The sequence below is a fragment of the Geotrypetes seraphini genome, chromosome 19 (assembly GCF_902459505.1).
Source record: "Geotrypetes seraphini chromosome 19, aGeoSer1.1, whole genome shotgun sequence".
Classification (NCBI taxonomy): Eukaryota; Metazoa; Chordata; class Amphibia; order Gymnophiona; family Dermophiidae; genus Geotrypetes; species Geotrypetes seraphini.
In genome coordinates, this window is record NC_047102.1 from 23,030,512 (window position 1) to 23,050,224 (window position 19,713).

The 19,713-nt window shown below is 42.5% G+C and overlaps 1 protein-coding gene across 2 annotated transcripts in view; it reads left to right on the forward strand.

Annotated features, from left to right (window-relative positions):
- The first annotated feature begins 7,473 nt into the window (after nucleotides 1–7,473).
- Nucleotides 7,474–19,713, forward strand: part of PTPN5 (protein tyrosine phosphatase non-receptor type 5) — a 268,730-nt gene continuing 256,490 nt past the window's right edge. Inside the window, exon 1 of one of the 2 annotated variants that reach the window (XM_033928824.1) lies at nucleotides 7,474–7,862. In XM_033928824.1, the coding sequence (XP_033784715.1) occupies nucleotides 7,844–7,862 (19 nt within the window). In that variant the 5' untranslated portion in view covers nucleotides 7,474–7,843. The remainder of the gene's footprint in view (nucleotides 7,863–19,713) is intronic. The other variant, XM_033928825.1, reaches the window with a different exon arrangement.

Genomic DNA, 19,713 nt, shown 5'->3' on the forward strand with positions numbered 1-19,713 from the left:
TGGGTGGCGAGATTGCTTAAGTTGCTTCATTGGGAGCCAACAGGCACTGCTCTTGCCTTGGCTGGACAGTGGGAAAAGAAGGGCAGCGAGAGGAGCTAATGTAAAGTTGCAGGCACTGCTCTCCCCCTGGCTTGACAGTGGGAAAAGAGGGTTTGTGACTGGTCCCCAGCAGTTGCTTCTTCAGTTGATCAACCAGCCCAGTCGGATCGAGAATTTTGTGTTGCGAATTGCATCCCTGCCTACTTTGCATGCATTTCTTCTCATTTGCATGCATGGATTCGAAGCGGATCGCTGGAGAGGTTAGTGAATGGGGCCAGAGGAAAATTTGATCGTAAGGGGGTCGCAAACTGATCAGTACACGATCGGTTTGCTTTGTGAATCTAGCCCTTAGTGTATATGTGCTAGCTGGCTAATGCCTCCATGCCCATTTTCCACCCAGGAGTCGTTGGGGGGGAAGGGGTGGCACAGTATTTTTAAATGGGCATAATAGCTATGCCCATAGAAAAAAATGGAAAAAAAAAACCAAAACAGACAAACCTGTCGGGTTTTTTGGGTTGGTCCTATTGACTCGATTCTGGTCAATAATATTAAAATAAGCCATCCTTGCATGCTAGAATCGGAGATTGTACAACCACATGGAAAACCATGTGGTGAACGGGGTTGGCAAATTTGATCGGTCGCTAAACCAGTCAAACCGGTTTAGCAATGGTTGGGAGACTTTAGTGCATCTAGCCCACAATTAACAGTCAAAGTACCACAAATCCTGTTAACTTGGTCACGCAGTAGCCTGTTTCCGGGTGTTAACTATGTGTTAAATGTTTAATGTACTTTAGTGAAAGGACCTGTGTGGTAACGTGAATAAGAGCAGGCCTGGAGCTCAAAGAAACAGAGCCACATAGCGGGTTAGGGTGAACAGAAACAATATTTATTAAAGATGTTAGGTAGGGGGTCCTGTTCAATTGACAGGTGAGGAAGAAAGTAAACACAAAATTAGCCATTAGATCTGTGGTTCTTAATGCAGACCTCCAGACATACCTAGCTACTCAGGCTTTTAGGAAACCCATAATGCATATGCAGGAGATAAATTTGCATTCAGTGCAGGTAGGGCACACAAATGTATCTCATGCATATGCATTGCAGATATCCTGAAAACCTGAGTGGCCAGGTGTGTTCTAAGGACTGGGTTGAGAACCCTTGTCTTATCAGTGTTTCTCAACTCAGTCCTGGAGTATCCCCTTGCCAGTCAGGTTATCAGGATATCCACCATGAATATGAAAGAATTTTGCATAGAATGGAGGCAGTGTATGCAAATCAAGTTTATGCATATTCATGGTGGATATCCTGCAAACCTGACTGGCAAGGGGGTACTCCAGGACTGAGTTGAGAAACACTGTCTTAGATGTAAGAATGCCCTCTAGTGGCCTGTGCCTGCACTACTGTCTCTTAACATTCAGCAAACTCTGCTTGGCTCTGTCTAAATTCTCCAAGTTAACAGTGCTGGCGTCCAGTGTGGGTGCGGAAATCATCACTATAAAGAGTGCTCAATCCAGAGTGCCCTTTAAAGAACAGAGCCGAGTGCCGATTTTTCTGGTATACAAAAGTAGCTATCATTTATTGAATTAGTCCTTAATGTGCACTAATTCACATGTTAAGTGCGGTAAAAGGGTCCTGAAGTGACATATATGTACATGATTTTATAATCATGAGATTAAAATTGAAAGTGTTGTTGAGTTATGTGTATCAGTCACAGAGTGCATGTGATTTGTGAGTGGGAGAGCCAGACTAAAGATGAAAATGTAAGGAAAATCCAGTGATATTTTTTACTTTTCATGATCAAGTATTCTGGGATCTGTAGTCCCTCTCCTCCATTTTGTATTGATAAGTCCCAAATGGAAGGTATAAAAACAGGGATTGTAACGAATTGAGAGTCTTGTGGTGAATGAAACCTTCCCAGATATATAGGCTGCTTTTATTCAGTGCTCATTTGCAATTTGATGTTGCTGTCGGTCTTTTATTAATGTGACACACAATTTGCAAAAGGAAACATCAGCTGAAAAATCAACTTTCCAGGGAAAAAGAAAAGGTGCAAGCCAACTTGGTCCATTTCCAAGGATGATTTTTAGCATGCCTCATTGTTTCTAGGCAACTAGGCAAATGAACTCCAGGGAGACGCATAATCTTCGGTGGTTCAAGGTCATGGGCCAGCATGGTTGTTCAGAGGCGCTATGTGAAAGACCTGGACTGCATTCCAACCTGGGCTGGCTGGGGATATTCTGGAGGCAGAACTTAGGACTCCTGGAAGAAATCTCTGCCATCATTCAGCACTGTCTTGTAGTGGCCAAAGACTATTATAGCAATGGCTAGACTTAGTTAGGAGGGGGGATACAAAAAAATGGACCAAATGAAAAATTGTGGCACTGTAGTTCAGCAGAGGCTGGTTCTTGTTGAGCTGTGTGTGGAGCAGTCTATGAATATTATTAAATGAAATAAAGTAGTCAGAGGAACATGCTAGATCAGCTTAAATAAATTGACCAGGGTCAGAGAGAGGCTGACATGAACAAAGGCAGCCCATATCATAGCACAAAGTAGTTCTGAAAAATCTGTTTCTTGTCTTAATTGCTTCCCATATGGGCTTGGCAGCAAGTGACTGGAAATCAGAAGTCACTGCTAAATCTTGTGTGCCAGGCCTATAGAAGGATTTAATTTAATCAGACTCAGAACAAAGGAGGGGGGGGGGTGTGTGTTGTGGAGTGATGTCTGTGGCTGTATAGGGTGGCCAATATAGATATATTCTGTTCCGCTTGTTTAAAAGAAAATATATTTGCTGAAGACTGCAGGAAGTTTGTTTACTATAAAGATGTCATTAGTTTTACAAACTATTACTATGGAATGGAAAAAAAATGATTATAATTGGTGGAATTCCTTATGTTATGAAACATGTTTAGTTGAGAAATCAAATTGTAAAAGTAAATATAAAATAGTTTGGGATCCTTTTCGCTTATTTTGTAACCAGTGATCTTAATGCTGATCTTTATTGCTTTTATTTCATTCCATTATATTATTATGTTCAATACTGTATTATTTTGACATTGATGCTGTGCTTGCTACTGTTAGGACAATGTGGACATGATGTTTTTGTTATGTTATAGTTGTCTTGGATGTGTTTTTGTTATATTTCTATATCATTATTATTATTCTAAAAACTCAACAAAATGATTTGAACTTAAAAAAGAGCTATAGTAAGCAAAGCTTCCTCTGGCTTCCAGCTTTCTCAGGGTCCTAGTGCACGCCATGTTCTGAGCTTCAAATGTTATTATCAGGGCTGCATGTTCCAGATCCCTGCTCCTGTCTGCTAGCCTTGTATTTTTGGAAGGTTTAGCCTTCCCAGCTCTCATACTCCAGGCACCAATATTTGTTATTTTCTTATTACATTACTTTCAGTATGTCTTATTTTTTTACACCTGTTAAGGTATGTCTGGAATTAAATCCTTCCTGGTATCCTGGATGTTGTAGAATGGGTAAAAACGAATCGATTTTCTACTCCTTCAAAAACTGCAAAGACAAGGGGACACTTAATGAAGTAAAGGGAAATATTTTTAAAACCAATTGGAGGTAATACTAGTATTTTTTCACTCAAAGAATAGTCAAGCTCTGGAACTTATTGCCAGAAGATTTATGAGAGGTTGCTGAAAAGTTCTCAGCCCAACCAAGAAGAGAATGATGTGGAGCCATGAAACTTACAAGTTATTCCATACTTTGCTTGATGTATTTTGTTTCAATGATAAATGAAATGAAATGAAAAGTGTCAAGAAAAGTGTGGAATAACTTGTAAGTTTCATGGCTCCACATCATTCTTGGTTGGGCTGAGAACTTTTCAGTTGTCCCTCGTATGGTAATGTCATAATGCTTCATTCCACCAATGCCTAAGAGCCAGCCTCATCGGTGATGTCACAATAGTTTCCCTATACAGTACTTGTGCCCATTTACTAGATGCATTTGCCTCATTAAAACGAAAAGCGTCAACAGAAGCGTGGAATAACTTGTAAGTTTCATGGCTTCACATTATTCTCTTCTTGGTTGGGCTTAGAACTTTACAGCAGCCCCTCGTAGTAACAGAAGCTAATGTATATGACAGACCTGGAGGAAGCCACTGCTTGCCCTGGGATCAATAGCATGGAATGTTGCTACTCCTTGAGATTCTGCTTGGAATCTTGATATTCTTTGAGGTTCCAGAATGTTGCTACTATTGGAGTTTTTGCCAGATACTTGTGACCTGGATTGGCCACTGTGGAAACAGGATACTAGGCTAGATGGACCTTTGGTCAGACCTGGTATGGCTATTCTTATGTTCTTAGTATAAATATCAAACTGAAATGAAATGAAATGAAGTATGGGTGTGGTGCCCTAAGAATCTGCTTTAAACTGTATCCATGTTGTCCATCTCGGATTTCTCCTCTTGCTCTAAATTATGACAGGTGCCTATTAGAATTCTTTTTGGAGAAAAGTGAAGACGTGAAACCCAGTTGTGTACTTATTTTATATATGTGATATGGAAACTGCATAGTTGTATGCAGAATATAAATTTTTTAATAAATAAATTTCATCACAAAGTGGCCTCACCTGGAGTACTGCGTCCAGCACTGGTCGCCGTATATGAAGAAGGACACGGTACTACTCGAAAGGGTCCAGAGAAGAGTGACTAAAATGGTTAAGAGGATGGAGGAGTTGCCATACAGTGAGAGATTGGAGAAGCTGGGCCTCTTCTCCCTTGAAAAGAGGAGACTGAGAGGGGACATGATCAAAACATTCAAAATACTGAAGGGAAAAGACTTAGTAGAGAAAGACAGACTGTTCACCCTCTCCAAGGTAGGGAGCACGAGAGGGCACTCTCTAAAGTTGAAAGGGAATAAATTCTGTACAAACGTAAGGAAATTCTTCTTCACCCAGAGAGTGGTAGAAAACTGGAATGCTCTTCCGGAGTCTGTTAAAGGGGGAAACACCCTCCCGGGATTCAAGACAAAGTTGAACAAGTTCCTGCTAAACTGGAATGTATGCAGGTGAGGCTGGACTCATTTAGAGCACTGGTCTTGACCTAAGGGCCGCCGTTTGAGCGGACTGTTGGGCAGGATGGACCACTGGTCTGACCCAGCAGTGGCAATTCTTATGTTCTTAGATATAATTTAACCCAACTTTGTTTTCTTGCTATGAAGCCAGACTGATTTTGGCTGCCTGCTGGAAATCTCAACTATTGCCTCCCATGGTGAAGTGGCTTGCCAAGCTGCATTTCGCTGGCAAAACGGAAAGACTGTTGGTCACGCACAGAGGCTCTGTGATCAAGGACTTGTTTTACAAAGCCGCACAGCAACAGCCCCGAAGCCTTTTAAATCTCTATGGGTTTCCGGGCCGTTACCACGTGGCTTTGTAAAACAGGCCCCAAGTTGCAGAAGATTTGCAGACCGTTTGTACAGTAGACAGAGCATGGCTGTTACAGAGAAATACTTTTAAATCCAACAGGAGGAATTTTTTTTGACTCGGAGAATAGTTAAGCTCTGGAACGCATTGTCAGAGGTTGTGGTAAGAGAGGATAGCTGGTAGCTGGTTTTAAGAAAGGTTTGTAGGGATGGAACACAGCACACAGGATACGAGTCGGGTGGAGGCGTTGCCGTGGCAAGCTCCGAGACCCTTATATTATACATCGATGCTCATGACATCATAGTAACTTCCTTGTGTACATCTCTAATGATTGGTGGATACAAAGGTACATGCTTTTACATCGTGTTACCCTCAACTCTGCACGTAGGCAATGCCTGATTAACATGTAGACAATGCCTGTCAGCTGATGTCCTATTCCAAATAAGGACTACTTAAATAAGATAAGGGTTAATTTGTGACAATTAAGGGGGAGAGAGGGAATGATTCAGCATTCTTTCACAGGGTTTGTAATGTCAGTGTGCTGAGCATTATCCTGTTTCAGAATGGCATCTCTACAAAGGTTTGGACAATAAAAGTTCATAGTTTGTTATTGAGAAAGACAAGGGGGGAAGCCACTGCTTGCCCTGGATCGGTAGCATGGAATGTTTCTACTCCTTGGGTTTTGGCCAGGTACTAGCGACCTCTGGATTGGCCACCGTGGGAACAGGCTATTGGGCTTGATGGACCATTGGGCTGATCCAGTATGGTTGTTCTTATGACTGTGTGTTTTGTTTTGGAAGAGTGAATTATTTAGTTTGGGACTTTGGGAGATTCTTTTCAGGGGGAAGAAGTGTTAAGGGGACCTAGGGATTCTATAAAAAGTATAAATATATTGAAGCTTAGGTGCATTTTAAGTCTGCACCCTGCCTTCTGATAATAACAACTGCCAGTAGTGCTTTTTTAAGGAAATGTTTATCTTGTTCTCTTCTTTGGCTTTTGCATTTTGTACTGTTGTTTGTATGATTAAGAACTTATGGTATTTTGCTTGTTGTGTTAAGACTTCTGAAAATGGAAAAGAAATCACGATTCAAGTTAAGAGAGTATTCATCCTTGGGGTGTCATCATGAGAAAATTGTTCATTGCTGCTACAGGTCTTAAGCAAAATGCAAGGCCTTCTGATATTAAGGTAAGAACAATTATATGGTAAAATGCCACAAACATATAAAAGGAAAAACTTTTTTTTTTTCTGTGCTTCTGCTGGTTAATACTGAATCCAACCAACTCAAACATTTCATGTGCTGATTCATTAGGAATGAAATCCCACCTCTGTGCAGAAATACAGAGATTCCTTAAGAGTTTTATGCAGAGTGAATAACTTAGGCACGATTGACCAGGCCTTTGAAGGAAAAAAAAAAAGAGATGGAAATAGTCTGAATGGTGATTTTAATGGCTGGATTTGGCTGGCTGCTATTAATTGATAAACAATGTTACATTTTTAATTGATGCTCATGTTTTGTTTAGCTATGTATAAGTGGTGTTAATTATGCAATATGTTAACTGTTTCTTGTTCTTTGTTATTGTTTAATGAAACTAGAAGTTGTACATCTATTTTATATAACATCATCTACTGAACATCTGTTAGAGCATAAATTGAGGATTGGGGTAGTATTTACTGCTCTTGGCCCTGGACCCCTTCTTGCTTTGGCTCTTGACCTTTCTCCCTACCCTCTGTGCTAGGGGGACTGCCACTTCCCGCCTAGCTCGGACCCCGCTGCTTTGAATGTTTCATTCATGATTTTCCCCTTCTCCCTCTCTTTCCTTTTCTCGCCTCTATTGAGGGGAAAAAAGAAAAGCTGCAAGCAGAAGCCGCATGTGTAGGCGGGCTTTGAAAGGCTCCCTGTCAATCAAGCGAGCCGTCTGAAAGGGAAGCGGGGAAAGAGAGAGAGACACAAAAAAACCCACCACACACACACACACCAAAGGGGAGAAAGAGGGGGGGAGGGGGAAGGTGTGTGGGGGGGGAGACAGCGGCAGCCCACACGCCTTGATGTGGGAAGTGGGCAGCTGGCTGGGGAGGCGGGATCCGGGAGAGCAGCCGCGGCGGCAGCCCTCGACGCTCGCGGCCAGAAAGCCAAACTTCCCGCCGGGGCTGACAGGATTCGGCCTGCGATGAGATCAGAAAAGGGTCAGAAGAGGATTTACTAGAAGAACTGCGGCCGTCTGCGACACCGACTCTGGAGTACTTTTTCCGTTGTACGCGTGCAGCAAAGCTTTTCTTCCTCGGGCTCTGCGACTGGGCTTTTCGCATGTGCTCAGGTAATGAATGAGAGACGCCGCGCTCGCCTAGAAGCCCTTGGCAAGCTCTGAACGAGCAAGGTGGCTTCAGAAAGGAAAAGTAAGGCGGAGAGGCGTTTCAAAAGGCTGCTGGTGAATGAGGAGGAAGAGGAAAGGTAAGGAATCGATTTTCGGGATCAATGGTGGTCCTTCCAGCTGTTTACATTCGAGAAGCATCACTACCTCAAGTATTATGCGGTGCACGAACGAGGGAGCAGAATTATGTCTTTCCATTCTTCTGTTCTTAGCATCTAGGCTGGCCATGGAATGTTTTGCTAGTTTATCGTTCTTGAGATGGTGTTGCTTGGGTGATGCGTGCAGTTTCGGGAAACTGCTTGTACGCGTACTCTGTGCTTAACCTGATAACTCATTACTGCAGTACAAATATTAGCGATATGATGCTGTTCTCTAATAATGCATTTTAGAGAGGATGTGATGCTCTGCAGTTACGATGCGTGCCCCTAGGTGGCAACATCGAGGGCGCAATGTACCAGTTGTGTTTGGCGCATCTGTTGGAAATGACCGGGTTTCCTGAGAGCTTGCTGAAAAGTTGTGGCGGTCTTGCAAATTACCAGACCAGCCTTCAGAAGTCCATAATGAAACTCCAAAGAGCAAAAACCAGAACTGAAAGTTTTACATTAGTAAGTTGGCACTTTGCTCTACCACCTTAACATTCGGGGTTGTAGTTATCAGTGTGGGCTACTGTTAAGACCTGTTATTTTACTACTTGTGGCATTTTATGCAATGGAAACCTAGTTACTAATAACGGGGATTAATAGTAATATAACTCATCTTCACAGTAGCCTATAACTTGCCGCCTTACTCTTTATCCTTTCTATATTGATTCCATGGCCTTACAGTCTCAGGTGGTGTGCCCAGTGGCGTAGTAAGGGGGGGGGATTGGGGGCGGTCTGCCCTGGGCACCATGTTGGTGGGAACACCGGTACCCCTCCTCTTCCCACTCCTCCCCTCGCCAGCGTGCACCCCCCCTTCCCACGTACCTCTAGTTGTTCGCAGTCACAAGCAACAACTTCAATGTGTTCCTCGTCTCTCCCACTGACATCACTTCCGGGTGCTGCGCATAGGAAGCAATGTCAGAGAGGGAGCCGACAGGGTCGCGAGGAGCACATTTGAAGTTCTTGTTGCTCATGGCAGTGAACAATTAGAGGGAAGGGGGCACGCATACGACAGGGAGGAGAGGGGGGCAGAGACGAGAGCGTGGAAGGGGCGCCACTGCCCCGGGCGCCTCTCACCCTCACTACGCCATTGGGTGTGCCCCTGGTAGGTTTTCATTTTGCAATGACAAACAGACTTTCTCAAAATCCAAATAGCACCAAAAGGCTCCACAAAGGAGATGAAGCAGCAAAACAACAAAAAGATTGTGGAAACCATTGTAGTTTTGTGAGCTGTGCTGCTTGTTTGTTGCCTCTTAACTACTTGGATTTCTTGTTTTTATATTTAAGACAGCCAAGGACCCTATAAGACCCCTGGGGAAGGCATTTTTATTTTGCTAAAACATGGCCTGTGTTGGGTCATTCTTATTGTATTCAGTAATATCAGAATACGACTTGCTCAACTAAATTGTATCATATAGCAAACTGAGACAAGCGAAATGAAACCAGATTATCTGATATCACTTATGAGTAAGATAGTGAACTTCAGACACCCAAACACCCTCAACCTTCCGGTGCTTTTACTGGGGTATGAATATCATCACTAGTTCACATCAAACTCACCACAGGCTGTTTTGGAATAATGCCGATTAAATTCTACTTAGATCGTAATGTAACATCAATACTTAGCTTTCATCCGACGATGGCAGTCAAATGTTAGGTTTGGGCAATTGAGGCTGATAACCCCTGACGAAGCAAATAATAGCGAAATGCCTGGGCTCTCGTCGGGTGTTTCGAAAACTACAAGAACAAGAAGGCATTTGGAAAAATTAAGAGGGGACAGATTCAGAACCAATGATAGGAAGTTCTTCACCCAAAGGGTGGTGGACACCTGGAATGTGCTTCCAGAAGGTGTGATAGGACAGCGTACAGTATTGGGGTTCAAGAGGGGATTAGATGATTTCCCGAAGGAAAGGGGGATAGAAGGGTATAGATAGAGGATTACTATACAGGTCCTGGACCTGATGGGCCACCGTGTGAGCGGACTGTTGTGCATGATGGACCTCTGGTTTGACCCAGCAGAGGCACTGCTTATGTTCTTATGTTATATTTTTATGTATTTGCTGTTTTACTCATAAACTAAAAGCCATCTGGACAAGAAAGTAAATCTTACAAGCATCAGTATAAAGTCACAACAGTTAGTGGTGTTGCAAGGGTGAGAGGCGCCTCGCCCCCACCCTAAGCTCCTTCCCCAGTCCCCCGTACCTCTAGTTGTTCATGCTGCAAGCAACAACTTCAATGTGCTCCTTGTGAGCCCAGTAGCTCTCCCTCTGATGTCACTTCCTATGCATGGAAGCTGGAAGTGACATCAGCGGGGGAGCTTCCGCAGTCACAAGGAACACATTGAAATTGTTGCTCATGGTGGTGAACGAGTGGTGCGAGGGGAGGAGGGGTGCCGGTGCCCAGTGTGGACTGCCCCCTTGCCCCCACCCCTCTTACTATGCCATTTCAGCAGTAACATAAAACAAATCAATTCAAAACACAAAATTAAAGGCAAAGCATTAAATTAAATTACCTAAACAAAATAGGATAGAATGGTTATAAACTTTCTTTTATTGAATGCCCATGTGAAGGTTCCTTCCTATAAAAGTGAAGGTACTATAACAGTGTACTTTTGTTGCTGATTTTTGGCTAAATCACAAGGATTTCTGTCCTTGTCCCAAATACTATTAAAGCTGATTATAGAAAACAAGATGCTCAGACACAAAGCAAGTATTGCGCCGAGCATTAGCAGTAAATTTAAGAGACGGAGATCAGTGACGTAGCGAGGGTAAGTGGCGCCCGCTTTTCTGCCCTCACCCACACCCCTTCCCTTCCCCCGTACCTTCTTAATTTTCCAGGCCCGGGGCCTGGAAGTGACGTCAGAGAGAGGTGACACTGATACAAGCAGCAATTTTGTAATGCTGCTTGTGCAGGAAAAATTAAGGAGGTAGGAAGGAAGGGAAGGAGGGGGCAGAGAGGAGGATGGAGGCCTGTGCCCTTTACAAAGACCGTGCCCAGGGCAGACCGCCCATCCCGCACCCCCCTTAGTACGCCAGTGACAGATCATACTCCATGTGCCCTGTCAGGGTATACGCAAAACTAACCCACTTGGAGAAATTGCCCCCGACACAAATGAATAGAAACATGATGGCAGATAAAGGCCAAATGGCCCATCTAGTCTGCCCATCCGCAGTAACCATTATCTCTTTCTCTCTCCAAGAGATCTCACATGCCTATCCCAGGCCCTTTTGAATTCAGACACAGTCTCTGTCTCCACCACCTCTTCTGGTAAACTGTTCCATGCCTTCTGTAAACCATCCCTTCTGTAAAAAAAGTATTTCTTTGGATTACTCCGGAGCCTATCACCTCTTAACTTCATCCTATGCCCTCTCATTGCAGTTTCCTTTCCAAATGAAAGAGATTCGATTCATGCGCATTTACATTATGTAGGTATTTAAACGTCTGTATCATATCTCCCCTCTCCCGTTTTTCCTCCAAAGTATACAGATTGAGAGCATGCTTTCTGACAGTGGCATAGCCAGACCCAGTATTTTGAACAGGCCGACATTTAACTGCTTTTACAAATGATACTTTATTTTTCATTCAATCAATACTTGAAGCTGTGGAAGTTTGGAGGATGAATGACTTTAGACTAAAACTCAGTCCTGATAAGACAAAATTTTTCTGGCATCTCCATCTGATACAATCAAGGAGGACTCGTTAAATTTGATTTTATTATTTTATGTTTTATCGTTATTTGTTTCCCTATTGTACTTTTCCTTTGTTTTGCTCTTCTTTAATCAATTGTATTTCAAAACCCTATCTTACCTTGTGTAATGAGAACAATGTATTAGTCATTTACCCGATGTTATTTTTTAAAGTTTGTATTGTTTGTCTCTCATTGAATGTATTTTAAATTGTTCATCGCTTAGAATTTGATTAAGCGATTAATCAAGAGAAATAATAAACTTGAAACTTGAAAAGGTAACATCTACTCTATCTTGCCGATTATAAAAATTTTGGGAGTCTACCTCGATCGTGAATTATCCTTTGATTATCATATTACTACTCTTGTTAAAAAATCTTATTTCCTCCTATAAAATTAAGATTTTATCTCATTTAGACTATTAGTACAATCACCTATCTTGAGTTCATTGGACTATTGTAATATTCTTTATCTTTCGAACTCAAAGCAAAATATAAAAAGAATGCAGATTTTTCAAAATAGTGCGGTAAGGCTAATTTTTGGATTGAAATGAACTGACCACATCTTGCAGTATTATCATAGATTGCATTGGTTGACAATAGAGGCTAGAGTGATTTTTCAGTTTGGCTGTATATGTTAAAGCTTTGAACAGATTATTGCAGTTATTTTTTTGATTGTTTCAAATTTGTAAACAGGAAACGTCTCTTTGATTTTCCATCAATAAAGGGTTGTGTCTATAAACGATTCCTTGGTAAAATGTTGGCATATAGGGGGGCTCAGTGGGAAAAACAGATTAGTACTTATCTTTTTTCACTTCCTATTCAACTTTAGAATCTTTTTGGTAAATATCATGACTAACTCATTATGATCTACTATATTTTTAGTATTTCTTGATCTGTAAACTGCACAGAACTGTGAGGTCATCGCAGTATATAAGAATCTATGTTATGTTAACTTGGATGGGCTCATCCACCCTCACCCCCTGGTGATATGAGAAAAAAACCCAGGTTTTTACACCTACCCCACACCCAGCATCTCTCCTCCTCTCAACTCCACAGCCTGTTGGCATCTACCCTCCTATTTCCAAACTCCGTTCTTTCCTTGTCTATTTCCCAGGTGCCCCAGCGCTAGCAGTAATTCATTTTGCTGCCAGCGTTGAGGCTGGTTGTGTCCCGCCTCACTGATGTCAGTTCCTGTTCCTGGCTGGTGGGATGTGGCAGAGAGAAGTCTGGGGGGCCAGCACCAGCAGCAAAAATGAATCGCTGCTGGTACCAGGGATGCCTGTAAGGTACACCGGGGAGGGACGAGGTTTAGAGATAGGAGGGCAGATGTCAAGTGGCCACGGAGTTGAGAGGAGGAAAGAGTAGTGTGTTGTTGGTGGGCCTGAGCCCTGACCCATCTAGGCCCACCCATAGCTATGCTGCTGCTTTCTGGGATGTGTATACCTGCCTGTGCATATACATTGTTCATTAAATACATACCCCTTTCAGATTCCCCTTGGATCCCTTGATAAGGCATGCACTGAAAAGAGCATGCACATACAGCTTTGTTCTTTCAAAAGATAGACAGTGGAGTAGTAGGCTAATGGTTGCAGCAACAGGCTATTAACTAGGGAAGCCTGTGTACAAATTCTGTTTCTCCCACTGATGCTCCCTGTAAATTTGTCATTTTCAGTGTGACACAAGAGATGTTTCTGTCTGCTTGTGTGGCAGTCACCTTCCCAAAGGCTCTTCATAGTATCTCACCCAAGTTGCTCTACCAATGCTGACTCCTGACACAGACCTTTTGCTGAAACACAACCCATGTTGAACCCTACATGACAGATTAGATGTTCACCTGCTCTTGGATGTCCCTGCTGCTTTTTTTTTTTTTGGGGGGGGGTTTCCCCTGTAAATTTAGCCAAGTTACTGCACCCTTCATTGCCTTGGGGACCAACTTAGAGGTTAATGAAGCTACTGTTTAGTGGCCTACTCACTGGAGGTCCCTAGAAATATTGAATATGAAATGAGACCTGGACAAAACATATAACCACTCAGGAGCATGTACTGACACCTATTTTGTAGATAGTAAGGGCTCATGTGGTAATCCTATGCTAATTAGCTTGTAGTAGTATGGACACTGATTATGGAGGTCAGCAAGATGGCTCAGTCCCATTGCTTCACTTTCTATATCTGTACTCTTTTGAGTGGTGATATTAATAAATCCCAATTCTCATACAAGCAGTTCACTGATGTCTCTGGAAAGCTAATCTCTTTAGCCATCGGTTTCCAAATCTGTCCCGAGGGAACCCCCAGCCAGTCAGTTTTTCAGGGTATCCGCAATGAATATTCATGAGAGAGATTTGCATGCACCTCAGATCTCTCTCATGAGTATTCATTGTGGTTATCCTGAAAAACTGATTGGCTAGGGGTTCTCCCAGGACAGGTTTGAGAACCATTTGGGTAGGCTTTTCCTGTGCCTGTGGTGTCTTCAGTAAATTGGTCTTTTCAGTTGTTAAAATAGACTGTCAGGTGTAACTCATTTTCCAGAATATTCTCTTCTCTATGGCTACTTGAACTGGGATTCTATATAACAGACTATTTTATTTAATAGATGCCTATCAGACAACAATATCTTCCAACTCACTGGATTTTTTTGTTCATTTCTTGTATAGGGAACATTGTAGCACACAAAAAGTAGTGAGAAAGGGAATGTGGCTTTTATACTGCCTTTTTGTGGTCACATATTCAAAGCAGGTACAAAATAAATACCTTATGCAGGTACTTATTTTGTACCTGGGGCAATGGAGGATTAAGTGACTTGTCCAGGCTCACAAGGAGCAGTACTGGGATTTGATCCCACAAACAATTGCAACCACGTTACCCAGTATGAATCAGAGCAATGAGTGATGGAGCATTTTATCGCTCTGGGCATTGGTAGAAAACTTTATCATAGCTTAGTAAAAAAGGGGAGGGGTAAGTTTGTACCTGAAACAATGGAGGGTTTAGAAACTTGCCCAAGATCACAAGGATTTATTGTTGAATTTAAACCCTGGCTTTCTTGCTCTCTACCCTAACCTTTAGGCTATTCCTTCATTCCTAGTATGAGTTGAAAGTCAAGGCAACAAATGTGAGAGGTGCATTCAGGTAGTTTGGATACAAAAGATAGAAGGCAAATGGGCCAATAGTTAACAGATCTGATAGGGTTCAATGAAATATCGATTACAGGGGAGGTCATCCCCAGAAAATCAAAGAATGGCTTTGCTAGTCCATCCTGTGATGCAGCATGTTCATGGGCATAATATATTCCACTATTGGAAGAAGCAAAATACCGGCAAGGAAGTGAAAGATACTGCAAGATACAGAAAATTCTGGAATAAATAAATAAAGCAGCAAACAGGCTCAATTGGATTTGGTGAGGGGAAAAGTGTTAGGGCTTGTCACACCTACCCACAAGCTCCTGATCACTGCAGCAAACTGTGGTCCACGTGACTTTAACTGTTCCCCAGCGTGAACCCTTTAACAAGGGAATCCTTCAGGCCTTCTTAGGCAACCGCCTATGGTAAAACAGTGGTGAAACAACGACTCAAGAAAAAGGTGGACAAACTTGAAACGGTAGACCAGGCATGGTCCCTACTGAAAAATACTGTCACAGAAGCACAAAATCTCCACATTCCAAGGATCTCCAAAGAGGGGAGAACAAAAGGTAAGGGAGAACCGGCATGGCTTACCAGACAGGTGAGGGTAGCCATAAAAGAAAAGAAGGACTCTTTCAAAAAATGGAAACACATGAAAACAACCGAAGCATGGAAAATACATAAAGATGATCAAAAGAAATGTCACAAGGCGGTGAGGGATGCCAAAAAGGACTATGAGGAAAAAATAGCGCAAGAAGCCAAAAACTTCAAACCCTTCTTTAGATACGTGAAAGGGAAAAAAACCCGCAAAAGAGGCGGTGGGACCCCTTGACGACCAGGGAAGAAAAGGGTACATCAAGGAAGATAAACAAATTGCTGACAAACTAAATTCCTTCTTTGCGTCCGTCTTTACGGAGGAGGATACCGCTAAAATACCAGAAGTAGTGAAAGTGTTTAGTGGAGTAATAGAAGACAGCCTCACCACAGTTGAAGTGGAGTTGGACCAGATATACTACCAGATCGACAAACTTAAAAGTGACAAATCCCCTGGACCGGATGGAATTCACCCGAGAGTTTTAAAGGAATTGAAGGTTGAAATCGGAGAGCTATTGCAAAAACTTGCCAATCTGACAATCAGAACTGGACAGATACCAGAGGACTGGAAGATAGCGAATGTCACGCCAATTTTCAAAAAAGGATCGAGAGGGGAACCGGGCAACTACAGACCTATGAGTCTTACGTCTGTCCCTGGAAAGATGGTTGAAGCACTGATCAAGGATAGCATAGTCCGGCACCTAGATACACACGACTTGATGAAACCCAGTCAACATGGGTTCAGGAAAGGGAAATCATGTTTAACAAATTTACTTCAATTTTTCGAGACCGTGAACAAGCAAATTGATAGTGGAATGCCGGTGGACATAATATATTTGGACTTCCAGAAAGCATTCGACAAAGTTCCACATGAAAGGCTTCTCAGGAAACTACAAAGCTATGGAATAGAGGGAGATATACAAAGGTGGATAGGCAAATGGTTGGAAAGCAGAAAGCAGAGAGTGGGCATAAATGGGAAGTTCTCAGACTGGGAGAAAGTGACTAGTGGTGTGCCCCAGGGCTCAGTGCTTGGGCCGATCCTATTTAATATTTATATCAATGACCTGGAAGACGGAATATCCAGTGAGATCATTAAGTTTGCAGACGACACAAAGCTATGCCGGGCAATCAGATCGCAGGAGGATAGCGAGGAACTCCAGAGCGACTTGTATCAGTTAGAGAAATGGGCAGAGCAATGGCAGATGAAGTTCAACGTGGAGAAATGCAAAGTAATGCATTTAGGTAGTAAGAATAAGGAATACGAGTATAGAATGTCAGGCGCAACTCTGGGTAAGAGCGAACAAGAAAAGGACCTGGGTGTACTGATAGATAGGACCCTGAAGCCGTTGGCACAATGTGCGGCAGCGGCAAAGAAAGCAAACAGAATGTTAGGCATGATAAAGAAAGGAATCACGAGTAGATCGGAGAAAGTCATAATGCCGCTTTATAGAGCAATGGTCAGACCACACTTGGAATACTGTGTCCAACATTGGTCTCCCAACCTAAAAAAGGATATAAAACTGTTGGAGAGGGTGCAGAGACGAGCAACGAAGTTAATAAGAGGTATGGAGAACTTGGAATATGAGGAACGACTTAAGAAACTGGGACTGTTCTCCCTTGAGAAGAGGAGGCTGCGAGGGGACATGATCGAGACGTTCAAAATGCTGAAAGGCATCGATAAAATAGAGCAGGAAAATAAATTATTTACATTGTCCAACGCGACACGGACAAGAGGACATGGTTTGAAGCTAAGGGGGGACAAGTCCAGGACAAATGTCAGGAAGTTCTGTTTTACGCAGCGAGTGGTAGACGCCTGGAATGCTCTCCCAAAGGAGGTTATTAAGGAATCCACTGTGCTGGGATTCAAAGGCAAATTAGATGCACATCTCCTTATGAGAGGCATAGAGGGATATGGGTGACTAAAACTACATCAGGTGTATACCTGACTGGGCCTCCGCGTGTGCGGATCGCCGGACTCGATGGACCATGGGTTTGATCCGGAGATGGCAGTTCTTATGTTCTTATGTGCCTGTCTCAGTGACAGCTTCCTGTGCTGAGACTGGCCTTCTGGGAGCTGTAGTTTCTTAGCTCCTGGGATAGTCCAAGTGAAGTCAGCTTTTCATATTCTGCAGGGCCAACCTGACCAGCTCTCCTGCCTCGGGGACTACCAACCTTCTTCACCACTGTGTCAAAGTTAGGGAGAGCGCTAGATTTGTCACAGGCTAGAAGGATAATCCCAGAGGTCACCTATAGGCTTAAAAGCAAACAAGTTGCATAAAATATCTGTGCTGAGAAGCTTAGAAAGAACATGGCTTGTTGAACAACATAACTTAGAAGCTTATTTAGAAACAGCTGCATTGGAAATACAACTGTACAATAGAATTTATTTTAAATATTACCGGGGGAGGGGGTTTCCAAGTTTATTCTAGGATCTAACTCAATACATGTGACTAGCTTTGGAGAGATCAGATGAAAGCAGTACAGCTTTTAAAGCTAGCCACTTATATTGAGTTAGTCCAACAAAATGGTAAGCATCTTGCAGGAAGGTGATAATACCCTTGTTCAAGTTGTTGGTGAGACCACACTTGGAGTACTGTATCCTGTTTTGGTGCTGTAATTTGCCAAGGATATAAAATATCATTCAGAGGAAAGCAACCAAAATGGTATAGGGTCTGTGAATGTGAATATGTATGTTACTGAGAGAGATTGATTGATTTTTAGTATTTATACACCACTTATAGCCAATGTGGTTTACATTCAGGTACTCAAGTATTTCTCCCTATCTGTCCTGGTGGGCTCACAATCTGACTAATGTACCTGGGGCAATGGAGTGGGGCAAGAATCAGCATTGGGCTTGAACTTGAAACCTCAGAGCATTGAGGCTGTGGCCCTCATCACTAGGCCTCTTCTCCACTTCAGTACAATTAACATATGTTTATATTTGAAATTTTAGAAGAGGGAATGATGTAGTAGGGTTACTTGTTGCAGGTTGTTTTGTTGTGAAGATTATGTGAAATGTTCTGTGTTTGCTTTATTGTAATCCGCCTAGGTTGTAGGCGGAAAGACATTTTAAAAATAAATAACCCCCTCTTTTACAAAACCGCAGAAGCGGTTGCTAGCACAGGCTGGCGTGCTGAATGCTCTGCGCTGCTCCTGATGTCGGGAGTAGTGCAGAGCATTCAGCGCACCAGTCGGCGCCAAAAACCACTTTTGTAAAAACCACTATTGTAAAAGGGGGGATAAATAAATAAATTGGTTCATTAATGATTTAAAAGTAAAAAGTATCAACTTGTGAACCATATTTGGAGGCCCCCAATTGTGTAATGGTTTCATGACTATTTATGGGGTGGTTTGCCTTTGCCATCCTTGATATCTTTACACTGTGTTAGATGTTAATGCATACCCAATGTAACAAAAAATGGAACACCAGAGGACCCACTCGGATGTCCTGCGGTAACTATGAAATGTATTTATGCTAACCACGCACTGAGGAAGTGCTGCAGGGGCAAAGAATGGGCATTCCAAATAGGGGTTAATGCATGGTTCACCCAGGAGGTTTTACTGCCTACAAAATGGAGGGTGATGAGGGCTTATGCAGTAATTTTAAAATATGGCTATGTGCTAATGGCAATATTAGTGCATGACTCCATTAATTGAAAAAAATAAAAATAAAAATGGAAAGAAGCCATTTTTACGGCTGTGATAAAAATAGCCTTAGTGGGTAATATAAAAGCCTATGTAAGGGCGTGCTAAAGCCATTTTTTACTGGAGCTTAGTAAAAAGACTCCTTACTGCTGTATTATTGATAGATATAATAATGTTGCACTGTATATTGATTATATTGAGTTCTAGCATAGAAAGACATGACCCAAACTGAAATTATATTTCATTACATTGAGTTGGTCCTTTCTTAGGCAACTCTGCTAAGATAGTAGGGATCGGCTTTGGGGGGCGCTTGCATTAACACTGTCTGCGCTGTCTATATTTTACTCTACTAAATGATTGTCCACAACTGCTGGCTATTACGTAAAGGTAGAAGTTATCAACAGTGCCATCCAATGTTACTCTCTACCTCGTTTATAACTCTCATGCACATTCTTATCTACAGGCAGTCCCCGGGTTAAGAACGAGTTCTGTTTTTTAAACCGTTCTTAAGTTGAATTTGTATGTACTCAGATCCTGTACAGTACACAGTCTATCAAAACATTAAAGAAACAGTTCTCAAAATAAAGTTTAAACAGAAAGAAAAGATAGAAGGTTTACATTTACTTTTCGTCCCACTGTTCCCTCTCCCTCTCTTCTCTCTTTTCCCCATGCATCTGTACCTTATGCCTCTCCCGCCACCATGTCCAATATTTCTTTCTCCCTTCCTATGCCCAACAATTCTCCTCTTTCTT